Consider the following 15,594-nt stretch of genomic DNA (forward strand, 5'->3'; position numbering starts at 1 on the left):
GTTACTGTTCGGGGCTCAAACACACTCTCAATCTTTAAATCTAGTCTAAACACCTACCTTTTCAAACAAGCTGTTGGTTAATCACTCACTGTCAGGTTGCTCCTTCTCTATTAGTGTTCGGGCTGGTTTTCATATTACAAGGTACAAGGTCCTGGCCTCAAATTTGATCTCAAATTAGACACAGTACGAAAACACAGACGCAGTAACTAACACACACAGTAACAAACACACAGTAACACACACAAACAGTAACAAACATACACACTGACACACATACACACAGTAACACACACATGTATACACAGTAAATTACTCATGTTTATTAACTGCGTAAATTGAGAGGGGTGTGTGTGTGTTTCTTCATGTTTATTAACTGTGTAAATTCGGAGGGTGTGTGTGTGTGTGTGTGTGTGTGTTTATTCGTTGGTTGTGACTCCCCGGGGGTGAGAGGGTGGTGTCACTGTTGATGGTGGAGCAGGGACGGAGTGATGTGGGTGGAAGAGAGAAGGGGAGACTGTCTGATAGAGGAATAGAACCCTTCAGTCACTGGAGGACTCGGAGTGTCTCTGAACGTCTGAGCGTCTTCCTCTGGGGAACTGAGAAAGATCCAGCTCCTGTACACACACACACACACAGTAGAGTCATACACACACCCTGCAGAGTCACACATAGCAGGAAACATCACCTCAACAAGCAAGAGAGAGAGAGACAGACAGAGAGAAAGAGAGAGAGACAGAGATACAGAGAGAGAGAAAGAGAGTGAGAGAAAGAGACAGAGAGAGAGAGAGAGACCTGCTGTGTGTAGTGAGGGGTGTGGATCTGCTCGGGGTGGAAGTATGGAGTGATGATGTTGTTTCGGAGACAATGGAGGTGTCTTTTCTGCTCCAGCAAATCAAACCTACACACACACACACAGAGAAACTTAATCACAGATGCAGCAGTGTGTTGAAGCTGAAGGGGTTAATCAGGGATGTGTTAGGCACTCTCCAGGTTTACTGTGTTACACTGCTGTAAGGATCTGATGTGTGCACTGAATGGTACTGGGTGGTACTGAATTGTACTGGGCGGTACTGGGTAGTACTGAGTGATACTGAGTGGTACTGGGTGGCACTGAATGGTACTGGGTGGTACTGAGTGTTAATGGGTAGTACTAAATAGTACTGAATGGTACTGGGTGGTACTGAATGGTACTGGGTGTTACTGGGTGGTACTGAATGGGACTGGGTAGTACTGAATGGTACTGAGTGGTACTGGGTAGTGCTGAATGGTACTGAGTGGTACTGAATGGTACTGAGTGGTACTGGGTGGTACTGGGTGGTACTGAGTGTTAATGGGTAGTACTAAATAGTACTGAATGGTACTGGGTGGTACTGAATGGTACTGGGTGTTACTGGGTGGTACTGAATGGGACTGGGTAGTACTGAATGGTACTGAGTGGTACTGGGTGGTACTGGGTAGTGCTGAATGGTACTGAGTGGTACTGAATGGTACTGAGTGGTACTGGGTGGTACTGAATGATACTGGGTGGTACTGAATGGTACTGGGTGTTACTGGGTGGTACTGAATGGGACTGGGTAGTACTAAATAGTACTGAATGGTACTGGGTGGTACGGAATGGGACTGGGTAGTGCTGAATGGTACTGAGTGGTACTGAATGGTACTGAGTGGTACTGGGTGGTACTGAATGATACTGGGTGGTACTGGGTGGTACTGAATGGGACTGGGTAGTACTAAATAGTACTGAATGGTACTGGGTGGTACGGAATGGGACTGGGTAGTGCTGAATGGTACTGAGTGGTACTGAATGGTACTGAGTGGTACTGGGTGGTACTGAATGATACTGGGTGGTACTGAATGGGACTGGGTAGTACTAAATAGTACTGAATGGTACTGGGTGGTACTGAATGGGACTGGGTAGTGCTGAATGGTACTGAGTGGTACTGAATGGTACTGAGTGGTACTGAATGGTACTGGGTGGTACTGAATGATACTGGGTGGTACTGAATGGTATTGGTGGTACTGGGTGGTACTGTATGGTACTGAATGGTACTGGGTTGTGCTGAATGGTATTGGGTGGTACTGGGTTTGTCGGATGTCAGATGTGGGCGAAAACACACTGGTGTCCCTCTGTTTGACAAAGGCTTCTGTTCTGTTTGTTCCTGTTGGTGTCTTTTTGTTTGGTCTGTGTGTATCTTGTGTATGTCTTGTGTGTGTGAGGGTATCGGAGTGTGGTGGGTTATCCTTGTCTGCTGTGTACACTGTGTGTATTTCAAGCTGTGTGTATTTAACCCACTGGCCCTGTGCTGTTCATTTGCCACTGATTGTTATTTGTGTTGTTTTCTGTTGTACTCTTAATGTTCTTTGTTTTTGCTCTTGTGTAAGCGACTTGTAAACACTATATAAATAAAAGGCATTATTATTATTATCATTATTATTATTATGTGCAGTACGCTGTAACACAGGGTGTGTGTGGTACCTGCGCTGGGAGATCCTGGTTCCCCACAGTGAGTCCCGCTTCTGTCTGAATGAACTCTCCGTCCTGAAACAGAAAAAGTTTGGACTGAAGTTCTGGAGAAGGCCCGGTTCTGCCCGTCCTTCCGCAGGCTGTGGGCTGAATGTGTGAATGTAAAGAGAATTACCGCTCCGTCTCCCCGTCCTCCTTCGGACCCGTGTCCGGACGCTGAGACACAGCCAGAGCGTAAAGAGACGACACGTCGGCTGAGACAGGGACAAAAAGAGAGACAGAGAGATATAAAAACATTAGTAAAGAGGATGGTAAAAAAAGGTGGAGGAGAGAGATAGAGGGAAGGAAACAGCATGAGAGAGAGAGAGAGAGAAAGAGAGAGAGAGAAAGATGAGTACAGAGAGAAGGATGGAAAAAGGAATGAAGAAAAAGGTGAGAAGTAAAGGATGATAAAAAAAGACACAAAAAGCTCACCAAGTGGAGGATGCGTCTCCATGGAAACAGACTGATGCTGAGAGTCAGGTAGAGACTGAGAGAAAGACAGAGAGAGAGAGAAAGTTATCTAGATAATCAGTTATCTAGAACCGTGCTGTGTTCTGTGTGTGTGTCAGACAGTGATACACAGTTTATCCAGAAGTTTACAGACGTCCCTGAAAACAAACAGTTATTCCCACACTGAATAATATCAAAGAATATCTCTGGTGTGTGGAACAGTGGAACAGTGTTCTCTGGAGTGATGGGGTTCCTCTGGTGTGTGGAACAGTGGAACTGTGTTCTCTGGAGTGATAGGGTTCCTCTGGTGTGTGGAACAGTGGAACTGTGTTCTCTGGAGTGATGGGGTTCCTCTGGAGTGTGGAACAGTGGAACTGTGTTTTCTGGAGTGATGGGGTTCCTCTGGAGTGTGGAACTGTGGAACAGTGTTCTCTGGAGCGATGGAGTTCCTCTGGTGTATGGAACAGTGGAACTGTGTTCTCTGGAGTGATGGAGTTCCTCTGGTGTGTGGAACAGTGGAACTGTGTTCTCTGGAGTGATGGGGTTCCTCTGGTGTGTGGAACAGTGGAACTGTGTTCTCTGGAGTGATGGGGTTCCTCTGGTGTGTGGAACAGTGGAACTGTGTTCTCTGGAGTGATGGGGTTCCTCTGCTTTGTGGAACAGTGGAACTGTGTTCTCTGGAGTGATGGGGTTCCTCTGGAGTGTGGAACAGTGGAACTGTGTTCTCTGGAGTGATGGGGTTCCTCTGGAGTGTGGAACTGTGGAACAGTGTTCTCTGGAGCGATGGAGTTCCTCTGGTGTATGGAACAGTGGAACTGTGTTCTCTGGAGTGATGGAGTTCCTCTGGTGTGTGGAACAGTGGAACTGTGTTCTCTGGAGTGATGGGGTTCCTCTGGTGTGTGGAACAGTGGAACTGTGTTCTCTGGAGTGATGGGGTTCCTCTGGTGTGTGGAACAGTGGAACTGTGTTCTCTGGAGTGATGGGGTTCCTCTGGTGTGTGGAACAGTGGAACTGTGTTCTCTGGAGTGATGGGGTTCCTCTGGTGTGTGGAACAGTGGAACTGTGTTCTCTGGAGTGATGGGGTTCCTCTGGTGTGTGGAACAGTGGAACTGTGTTCTCTGGAGTGATGGGGTTCCTCTGGTGTGTGGAACAGTGGAACTGTGTTCTCTGGAGTGATGGGGTTCCTCTGGTGTGTGGAACAGTGGAACTGTGTTCTCTGGAGTGATGGAGTTCCTCTGGTGTGTGGAACAGTGGAACTGTGTTCTCTGGAGTGATGGGGTTCCTCTGGTGTGTGGAACAGTGGAACTGTGTTCTCTGGAGTGATGGAGTTCCTCTGGTGTGTGGAACAGTGGAACTGTGTTCTCTGGAGTGATGGGGTTCCTCTGGTGTGTGGAACAGTGGAACTGTGTTCTCTGGAGTGATGGGGTTCCTCTGGTGTGTGGAACAGTGGAACTGTGTTCTCTGGAGTGATGGGGTTCCTCTGGTGTGTGGAACAGTGGAACTGTGTTCTCTGGAGTGATGGAGTTCCTCTGGTGTGTGGAACAGTGGAACTGTGTTCTCTGGAGTGATGGGGTTCCTCTGGTGTGTGGAACAGTGGAACTGTGTTCTCTGGAGTGATGGAGTTACTCTGGTGTGTGGAACAGTGGAACTGTGTTCTCTGGAGTGATGGGGTTCCTCTGGTGTGTGGAACAGTGGAACTGTGTTCTCTGGAGTGATGGGGTTCCTCTGGTGTGTGGAACAGTGGAACTGTGTTCTCTGGAGTGATGGGGTTCCTCTGGGGTGAGTTGGAGTGGTGAGTTTGATCCAGAACTAATCCCCAACACCAACCCCTAACCCTTACTGATGATTATGCGGTTGAACTCCATCAGATCCTCACAACTATGCTCCAACATCAGTACATGAATACACACACATATACACACATACACACACCAGTAAAAGATTCAGGAGGTCGGTGTGGTGTTGCTCCTTCGTTGTCCGAGGATGTCTCAGCTGCATATCTTTCTTCAGCCTCTTTCTTTCCAACAGCTTCTTTATATACCCCTGCAACACACACACACACACACACACACATACACACAAGCCGTGAGGCTGTTTACAGTGTGAGAATGGGAGGAAATTGAGATCACATGATTAATTAACATTTAAAAAAACAATGTGTTAAACCCCCGCATGCTTTAATACGTTCATTTTAACAGCACTATTACATCTACAGCACTGTGCAGCTTTAGGCTCCAGAGATAATGAGATTTAAAAAGCTATTTATCCGATCAGTAAGTGTTCATTTGCTAAAAAACAACATTAGAATAAACCCAGTCACATTACTCCAGTGTGATCCTCTGTGTGTGAATGTGTTTTAACTTTGTCCAAATCTCTCCTCGTGGAGTCTGTATTATTCGAGGTGATCATCCTGTACCTGGTTTTAGTGGTGAATAAATAATGATTTTAAATAATGTGTGCTGTGGATTTAACAAAATTAATGCAAATCAATAGGAATCTAATAAAAAAAACTGTTCTTTAAACTCACTCTCACCTACTACTTTTTAGAAAAACATGATCATATATTTCTTATGTGTTTATATTATTATTTTGTGTTTACTGTGATTATATATAACTTTATACCAGCCCCATGCTCACTGAGGAGGCATTAGTTTACATATATATCATTATCATTAGGAATGATATATCCATACATTATCTGTAACCCTTATCCAATTCAGGGTCGCGGTGGGTCCAGAGCCTACCTGGAATCATTGGGCGCAAGGCGGGAACACACCCTGGAGGGGGCGCCAGTCCTTCACAGGGCAACACACACACTCACACATTCACTCACACACTCACACCTACGGTCACTTTTGAGTCGGCAATCAACCTACCAACGTGTGTTTTTGGACTGTGGGAGGAAACAAGAGCACCCGGAGGAAACCCATGCGGACACAGGGAGAACACAGGAATTATATATATAGAGGAACACACTCCTGACTAGGCTCTGTTCAGAAGATCGTACCAGTAGGTTCTCCTCAAGTCTCCCCCACTGCTGCTCAGAGAATGGAGGATGCTGGGTAATCTGGCGGACCAGCAGAGCGTCGGGACACTGGACAACCGGCGCTGCTGCGACAGAACCGGGTTCTGCTGTCTTCTTTAACTTCGAAGCTGGCTCCAGCAGGGTTCCACCGTGAGAAGCAGCCATCTGTCTCTGAAAACACATCACCCGCAGGTTCAGTATCGCCCCCGCTGCAGCATACAGGCTGGCGCTGAAGGGGTTAATGTGGGCGTACCTGTGGGGCAGGGAAGGTGTCCCATGCCCGGTCCCTCAGCTGGAGGGGGACAATGTCGTCCAGCATTTTGGAAGCGTTCCAGAGGGTGTGGACATCTCCCAGGAAAGGCTTCAAGATGGTGAGTCCATACACACCTGCAGAGGACATCAGGACACTCACATTAGCGCACACACACACACACACACAGTCCACCTCCTCCATTCTCCCCTCACTGTCCCCTGTCACAGCTCCACTGTCTCACTCCCTGTTCTTCAGCGCTCAGGATCCCCACAGAGCAGGTGTGATGTGGTGGTGGATCATTCTCAGCGCTGCAGTGACACTGACGTGGTGGTGGTGTGTTAGTGTGTGTTGTGCTGGTGTAGAGTGGATCAGACACAGCAGTGCTGCTGGAGTTTTTAAACCCCTCAGTGTCTGGACTGAGAACAGTCCACCGACCAAAAACATCCAGCCGACAGCGTCCTGTGTCACTGATGAAGGACTAGAGGACGAGCGACACACACTGTGCAGCGACAGATGAGCTACTGTCTCTGACTCTACATCTACAAGGTGGACCAACGAGGGAGGAGTGTCTCACAGAGTGGACAGAGAGTGGACACAGGGTTTAAAAACTCCAGCAGCACTGCTGTGTCTGATCCACTCACACCAGAGGAGTAATGACTAATGTGTAGTGCCTTAGAACAGTGTCTGTGAGTGCAGAGTGTGTTCTGACCTGGAGAGTGAGGTAGAGGCTCTTTAATCACAGCAGCTGTAGGGTCAGAGTACGCTTCACTCAGAACCTCCTCCACTGATTCAGCACTGAGAACCTCCACAGCAGAACCATCGGAACCACACACAAACAGCCTGGAACACACACACACACTCCAGCTTTACAGAATCAGAATCTCTTTATTTGCCGAGTATGTTACACATTCAAGGGATCTGTTTCGGTGAGAGCACAGATGTATGACCCAGAGAAGAGACCCTAGGGTTAACTCTAACCCTAACGGGACGAGCACACAGACTATTAATAAGCATTGGTCTAAGGCAAAATAAATAAATAAATAAATAAAGAATAATAAGAGCCATGGAGGGGATCTAAGGAGATGTGTGAATATGTCCATTTGCCTACAAAAGAACTACTGTATGCAGAATATTACAGAATAATATGTATATATTCATTCATTCATTCACTGTCTGTAACCCTTATCCAGTTCAGGGTCGCAGTGGGTCCGGAGCCTACCTGGAATCATTGGGCACAAGGTGGGAACACACCCTGGAGGGGGCACCAGTCCTTCACAGGGCAACTCACACATTCACTCGCACACTCACACCTACAGACACGTTTGAATCTCCAATTCACCTACCAATATATGTTTTTGGAGTGTGGGAGGAAACCGGAGCACGCGGAGGAAACCCACGCAGACACAGGGAGAACACACCACACTCCTCACCGACAGTCACCCGGAGGAAACCCATGCAGACACAGGGATAACACACCACACTCTTCACAGACAGTCACCCACAGGAAATGAACCCACAACCTCCAGGTCCCTGGAGCTGTGTGACTGCGACACTACCTGCTGCACCACCGTGCCGCCCCCTGATATGTATATAGCAGAATTTAAGCATTTGTACCGCTGCAAACAGCATTACATTACAGAAGTGTCACTTTTTAAAAGAGGAAAACCACATTCCACAGCGGTGTGTGTGGAGACTACATGGGACCCCTCCACACACACACACACACACCCACGCACACACATAGTATGTTTGATGGCCACAAGGCCAAGCAGAACACTTTTCAGTGACCCTGAGACTGACACAAAAGGGTCCATAATGACACTGAGTGGTTTTCTTCAAACTTTATGATGACAAGAAACTTAGATGGCAGATGACCATTCGGTGATTGAAGGCGACACACCCATCCAACAATTCATGGGACACTTAACTGAAAAAGGGATTGCACATAAGTTCTATTTGTCCACCATTGTGGAGGGAAGGTTAGTGCATGAGGCCCTGCTGGACACTGTATCAGATGTCACCCTACTGTCTTCCACCTTGTTCCACCAAAAAATTGTGAGCTACAGCTCCAAGACTGTTCTCTTAAAATTCAGCCATACTCACATGCAGGCCTCACAATTCAATCTATGGCGCTAATACACTAATACACAGCCATCGGACCAATGACTTTGGTGCATCCAGTTCATGTGTCTCCTCTTGAAACAATTCCCTTCCTCATCGGCAAAGACCTCCTTAATCAATTCGAACTACCGATTGACTTCAAAAGGTCAAAAATCTGGGCACAAGTGCGTGAGTCTTTGCCCATCTGCACCCCACACCACCGGAAAGCTCAGTGTTGCCGCCTTGAAATCCGACCTGAATTGATAGGAGATACACCAAGCCAGACCCGTCACATTGAGGAGGAGGAAATTTCAACAGAAACCTGGTGCTCAGATCCCAGCAACCTAGGCTCAGGACAAACTATTCCTGAGGTATGTCAGGTTGACAACCAAGGTTCCTTTCTGGTACCCGCAAACACCGCTAATGTACCCATTTGCTTGGTTATGCGGCCTGGCCAACACTTAAGTCACGCTCATGCGCTTTTCCAACCATCGCCTCAGTTTTTGAACTAGGTCTCACCTTAGAAGCCACACCTTTGGTGGAAACACGAGCAAGATCCACTTATCTGTTCATATGAAATGAAACCACTCAACCCTTAACAATTCCTCATTCATCTCCTTTGGGTTGGTTGGTCAGTACGAAATTTCATGATTTTGAGTTACGAATCCCTATTATAGGACCAATGCCTGAGTTCCCGCTCCTTGATCACCCAGAACCAAAGGTGTTCTATACTCAACCGATACGAGCCGTTGCTCTCTTCTCGGCTCTGGACATGAGCAAAGACACCATTTGCAGAATAGATATAGCTGATGATAATCAAATGACGGTCAATGTCCTTTCTTTGGACTCATCCCTGGAATCCTCCAGGGAACCATCCCTTCTCCCAGAAACGGGAGAAGACATCCTGAGTTCCCACAATTAAAAAGAACTATCTGACTCTGAAATTATGATTCAAGTTGAACAAGTTCTAAAGGAGGCCGATGCACTCCAAAGCGAGGAAGAATGTGAGAAACTCCGTGGTGTGCTTCGTAAATATCAAAAATCTTTTGCCAAAAATTCACCGGCTATGGTCTCACTGACATTCACTCAGTGCGCATTCCCATTCGTCCAGGAGCACCACCCACGTTTGTCCGCCAATACAAAATCCCGTTGGCATCATATGGACCAGTACAGGAAATCATTGATGACTTGCTGGAAAAGGGCATAATTAGACCCTTCAACAGCACGTACTCTGCACCATTATGTCCTGTCATAAAACCCAATGGTAAATGGCACCTGACAATTGATTATCGGAAACTAAATCAACAGGTTATATTGTCTCAGTGGCCGATGACACAATTAGAGCAAGAACTTCCCTCAGTCCGAAACGTTAAATACTTTTCCACCATCGATGTAGCCTCTGGAATCTGGACTATCTTGGTGCAAGCAGAAGACCAACACAAGTTAGCTTTCACCTTCACGAACCGACAGTATACAGCCAACGAATTCAAGAGGGTGTAGTGACTAACGCTCGAGTAGCCTCCTGGCTAATGGCTCTTCAAAGCTTTGACTTGGAGGTACGTTATGCACAAAACTACAAGAGCCCTCTAGGTACAGGCCTTGCCTCCTGCAGGTGATGCGAAGGAGACATTCCTTCCCAAGTGCCACAGACTCCGGAAACCCTCGTACCTACCGTGGCTAACCACCACTATTTCGACTCTAACACATGCAAAGACATTGTCACTGCGTACGTAGATGGTTGTTTGTTCCGCCGAAAACACACTCTATTGGCAGAGGTGGGCATTGTCGGAATAAACAGGTGGCCTCACGAACCCCTAATGTTCAAATTGGGTGCTCAGTCCTCCCAATATGCTGAAATAGCAGGAATTCTCATCACAGTTCAGTCTGTGGTCCAGAAAAGTATAAAAACATTGGTGATCTGCACAGACTCCAACTATGTGTGCCTAAGCTTCACATGCTACTTGAAACTGTGGAAAACCAACAACTACACCACATCAAACAAAAAGCCAGTCAAACACAAAGAGCTGTTCGTGGCGTGTGAACACTTGGTAGACACACATGACCTGCAGATCTACTGGAAGAAAGTGAGGGGCCACTCCCGAATCCTGGGAGATGACAAAGAATTCAATGACCAGGCAGATAGCTTAGCCAAACAAGGGGCCTGCGAAGGTACATCATGGACATTCGATCCCTCCCTTTATCCAAACCCACGCGACACTGATGTCCTAGCTATTACACGGTCTCGAACAGTAGCGACAGCATCACCTGACAATGCTAAAAGTACCATTGTCTCCATTAACCCTGCTTTTTCTGACGCAGACTTAATTGCTCTCCAGGCTTGGGACCTGTCCATTTACAAGATGCTTATGCATGTCTCTGAACCATCTACATGTCCCATCTCGGCTCAAGATCTTAACACCATACCAGGCCTTAAAGACCTATACAGCGCCAGAGCGTCTCTCCAGGTTGTCAAAGGCTTGCTTGTTCATGCCACTGACTTGCACACTTCACCTGCGTTCGTGGTTCCTCAGTGCCACAGGGGGGTGATGCTGATGCATGCCCATGACTCCCCATCTGCGGGACACAAAGGGGTCAAAGCAACACACCATGCGGTCCGGCAGGTGGCATATTGGCCCCACATGGTAAAAGATGTGGCTGATTACATTAAAGTCTGTCTGGTATGTTGCCAATTTCAAACCTCTTGCAAACAAAGTTGGACCACTCACCCAAACAGTGAGAGGTAACAAGTACTTCTTCACAGTCACGTGTGCATTCACTAAATGGGTAGAATGCCTTCCCGCACAGAATGACACAGCGCTAACCACTACCTACTTACTGATGAACCATGTCTTCTCACGGTTTGGCCTACCCAGCCGTGTCGACTCTGACAGAGGGACACATTTCACAGCGGAAGTAATGAAGCAACTCTGGCAGCTCTTAGGAGTAAAAGCCAGCCTTCACATTAGCTACCATCCTCAAAGCTCAGGTCAGGTAGAGCGAGTCAGCAGAACTGTTGTTAGCATACTGAAAAAGTATGTAGCAGCAAACCAGCGAGACTGGGATGTCAAGGTACCCCTTGTGCTGATGGCCATACGTGCGACGCCTTATGATGCAGTCAGGGTCTCACCCTTTGAGTTGATGACAGGGAGACAGATGACTCTGCCTCTACATCTGTTATATCATCCAGGTGAAGCTAGCATAGCAGTAGCCTACACCACTCATCAGTATATGGAGGATCTGTGGAAAAACCTCAAAGCCACTTTTGCATTTGCCCAGCAGAAACTGGAAAAAAGTGCAGAAGGTCTCAAAGCGTACTATGATTACAAGGCATCCCATGCCGAACTCCAAATAGGGGACAAGGTATGGTACTACATCTTTGTCCAACCTTTTGGAAGGTCGCGAAAAACAGGGGATTCTGGCCCGCAAATTCCTACCCCGATGGTCAGGTCCCTATGAGATCACTGACAAACTGTCCCCCGTTGTGTACCAGATCAAAATCAACAAAGGTCAGGGCAGTGCCGATCTCAAATGGGTCCACCACAACCAAATCAGGCCACACAAAAACCCCAATGGGACCTGTAGGGGACACTAATGTTTGTGTTAGGTCATAAACAATAGAACCAAAGGCAAGAAGGTTGTTGGTTAACAACCAGCTACAGCCTTCTACTCCCAACCTTAGTTCTTCTATCTCTCTTCTCCTCTTCCTCTCACTCTTCAGCAGGCAACAGGCTTCTAGCCAGACTGAGGACACTCAGGGTGCAAGATCCTAGTCCCTCATCGTTAATTATTTTAGAGTGTTTATCCTAGATATAAAACCTTTATCAAAAGGGGGGTATAGTGGTAAATTTTTTCTAAAAGTGACTCGTCGTAATTACTCAAATCTAATTATGAGCATTTCTCCCGGTAGGATGGCCCTGCTGCTCATTCTCCTAATCATCGGCTCCCTAGGAACCGTCGTACTCCCTGAAGTGATTGAAACCGGGTCCTGACTCTGGAATAGTACTGAAAGACCAGCCAGGATTGCTAATAACTAACTGTCGCCTGCATACCCAGAGAGTATTTGTACATTTGAATCCCACCGAAGCATGTAGGAAAAACCTACGGATAACCGCCTTGCAAACTGGCCGGAATGGAGCTAGATGGAATGAGGAATCTATCAGCCATGCAGAAGCTGACGTAATGCATATGCTCCACCAGCTACAAAAAATTACCGCAACGCAATCAGAATTAAGTGGTTTTAATAAACGACCTAAACGTTTCATAGGGTGATTGCTAATGGCAGCTGCAACTGTGGGATCACTGCTTAGCCTTGGAATGTCCGCCATCAACGCTGTCAATTTAGCTACTGTCAAACGTCAAGTAGGGGAATTGCAGGCTGAAATTCCAAACATTAAAACCTAATTAAACAAGCAGCAACAACACCTGCAAACAATCGGGCAAACCCTACAAGGTACCATCGTGGTACTCAATGCTCACAGTGTCGCTTTGAACAAAACTCTCCAGACGGTTAACTCTTTGCTTTCAGAGGTACAAATTGACCTTGCCCACATCCAGCTTGTGAATATGCTATTGTCTGATATGTTACAAGATATCAGCTCCTCTGTGGATAGCTTAGCCATGGGGAGGGTTCCCCCCTATCTGGTTGCTCTATCCTTAGTACAGGAGATTCTGTCTACATCAACTCGAGAAGTATTCACTGATCTCCAGGCCCACCTAGCTTATACCTTAGGTAGCGCCATTCCAATTTATGTCAATCCCCAAGACAGAGAATTAGCATTTATCATTAACCTTTCCATAATGACTCCCGAAAACATCTACCGTTTGAAATATGTCATTAACGTTGGGTTCTGGCAGGATTCTGCCTATGTTCATGTAAAGACAACACATCTTGTAGCATACCAAGATGATAACCCTGATCTATACTTGGTGCCTAATTTGCTTATGGGCACACTCACCAAAGACATCCACTACTTGTGCCCTAGCAAACCTTTTATTCATGATAGCGTGAATGCGATTTGTGGCCTTAAGCCTATGATGAGTAATACTCAGTGCCCGGTGGTCGTTACATCTCAACGTTTGGTAACCAGTACCCAAGCTGAGATTGTTGGAAACCGTTGGTTGGTTAACACCCGCTTTAGAGAGGCCCTACTAACCTATGATCAACATGACACCTCAGAAAGGGTACCCATTCCTAGCCAGACTTTTTGGGGAGACGTTATCGTAAATGCAATCCTACATGTGGGAGATCTGGCCCTGTATCATCTGAACCCTGACCAATATGAGAGCAACATAGAAATTTCAGATTTCTTCTCCAAGCACACCATCGAGCTAGATGCCAAAATACTAACTCGCCTAGAATATGAGGGAACCCAAGTCATTGACCTAAACCCTATTGATAACACCCTTAAAGAACTGTAGTCTCAACCCCTCTGGCCAGTACAGCCTGTCATCTATGCATGGTCCACTCCAGACACCTTACTAGTTGCACTGGTAGGATTAGGTTACCTTTTAACCCTTGGTATAGCTTGGTTCTATTTCAAACACACTCGAGCCCTGCAGAGCAGGTTAGAAACTTGGTCTGATAAAATGGTTACGTTTGTTAGACACAAGAGAGCCCAGAGAGATGGGCCCCCAAGTTTTAGATATGAAGCCGAGGGCAATGTCGAAGAACCAGCTCTTGAGGTTGCATTTGAACAAGACCTACCCATAAGTATTTAGAATTCCTTCATTACACAAACAAAAACACATAATATGCACCCATACATACTGATAGGAAGACAAAAGCCAGAAACAGTGTCGGAAAGAACAAAAAGAATCACTAGAGAGACTCTGAGACCTTAAAACTGAACCGGGGATGCCTTGGGGTTAGTTTTAGCATCACGTAATTTAGTGAGTGATTCAGATATTTAAACTTTTAGAAATAACTCCATCAGCACCAGCCTAAATTTATTTTGTTTGTCTGTTGTTTTCTTTATTGCCCAGTCAAAGCCTCGTTTTATGGCTGATCAAAGCAGATGAAACTTATTTTGGCCAGAATAAGGTGCCACCTCTGAGATTAGTTTATAGGTAGTATATTAACTGTATATGCAGACTTCAAGACGTCACTTCTGAAAATTAGAGAAGTGACGTAACAGAGAGCTTTCCTTTTGACGCCCCCTCATTTTGGGGACTCTCAACTAGGACAGCGAGCCAGAGGAAATTCTTCAACTGACGTCAAAACGCTCTGAGGGTGCCTGAAGTGGCTTGCCCTGTAAGTGACGACTCCTTAGGGAGCCCAGCCTCAGCTGCTCCCACGGGGAGAACCGGAAGAGCCAGGCTTGGACTCCCTGTTGTCACCACAATGAAACGCTGTACCCATGGGTTGGTCTACCTGCGTTTAGAGTAAGCTCATAAAATACAATTTTCAGAAGCTGATGTCTAATTAAGTCTCTTGATAAATTTACATATTAATTAAATTAATTTAGCAACACATATTAGTCACAAGTCATATGGCCTAGCCAATTATTAAAATAATAATAAGGGCTTCACCTGTGTTGATCCCGTTGTTAAGATTTGATAATTATGCTATGTATCAAATAATTATTATTCCTTTTCAATAAAGTATTCTTTGATTTGAAATAATACTGTGTATAGAGTTTATTTATAAAAGTCTGAAAATCCTGAAACCCACTCCCTAGCATGAACAGTATCCCAATTTCTGATAAATTATTAATATTGTTGTTATCTAAATTCAGTAATAATAATAATAATAATAATAATTTATAATTGATAATCACCATTAAGTAGAAATAATTCTAATACTGTTACCACACTACATTTGTGCTGGTTTTGATGGCCCTGAATCTTCTGCCAGAGGGAAGTGTTTGAAAGTAGTGATGTTCAGATGGTGATCTTCATTGTTCACTACCTACCTGTGTGTAATATTGAGGGTGGAGTTCATGTAGACCGTATGTAAATTAGGTAAATTAGGTGGCGGAGCTTGATTTTAGGTACTGAAGCTGATTTGTGAACTGCACATTTTCACAGGCCTGACCACCAGGGGCCACTAACTCAAGCTAATGACCAATCTGTAGGGGGCAGTGTCCGGTCAGTAAAGGGGTTTACCGCGGGGGGTGAGGGTCACAGCTTTGGTCCAACTCCTGTCCTTGTCCCTCTGGAGACGTAACAGAGACGTGTCCTTCCTCAGTGATCTGTTTACATCAAAACACAGTTAAAACACTGTAAACAAACAGAGTATACACAGTAAACAAACAGAGTAAA

The 15,594-nt window shown here is 46.1% G+C and overlaps 1 protein-coding gene across 4 annotated transcripts in view; it reads right to left on the reverse strand.

The window, feature by feature from the left end:
• Positions 1-333: 333 nt before the first annotated feature.
• spag17 (sperm associated antigen 17) overlaps positions 334-15,594 on the reverse strand; it is a 39,908-nt gene continuing 24,647 nt past the window's right edge. For all 4 annotated transcript variants that reach the window (XM_066644110.1, XM_066644112.1, XM_066644109.1 and 1 more), the window contains 10 exons: positions 15,439-15,524; positions 6,944-7,074; positions 6,235-6,368; positions 5,964-6,152; positions 4,889-4,999; positions 2,939-2,993; positions 2,640-2,718; positions 2,477-2,539; positions 793-898; positions 334-614 (listed from right to left, as the gene is read on the reverse strand). In XM_066644110.1, coding sequence (XP_066500207.1) covers positions 540-614; positions 793-898; positions 2,477-2,539; positions 2,640-2,718; positions 2,939-2,993; positions 4,889-4,999; positions 5,964-6,152; positions 6,235-6,368; positions 6,944-7,074; positions 15,439-15,524 — 1,029 coding nt within the window. In that variant the 3' untranslated portion in view covers positions 334-539. The remainder of the gene's footprint in view (positions 615-792; positions 899-2,476; positions 2,540-2,639; positions 2,719-2,938; positions 2,994-4,888; positions 5,000-5,963; positions 6,153-6,234; positions 6,369-6,943; positions 7,075-15,438; positions 15,525-15,594) is intronic.

The sequence above is a fragment of the Hoplias malabaricus genome, chromosome 14 (assembly GCF_029633855.1).
Source record: "Hoplias malabaricus isolate fHopMal1 chromosome 14, fHopMal1.hap1, whole genome shotgun sequence".
Classification (NCBI taxonomy): domain Eukaryota; kingdom Metazoa; phylum Chordata; class Actinopteri; order Characiformes; family Erythrinidae; genus Hoplias; species Hoplias malabaricus.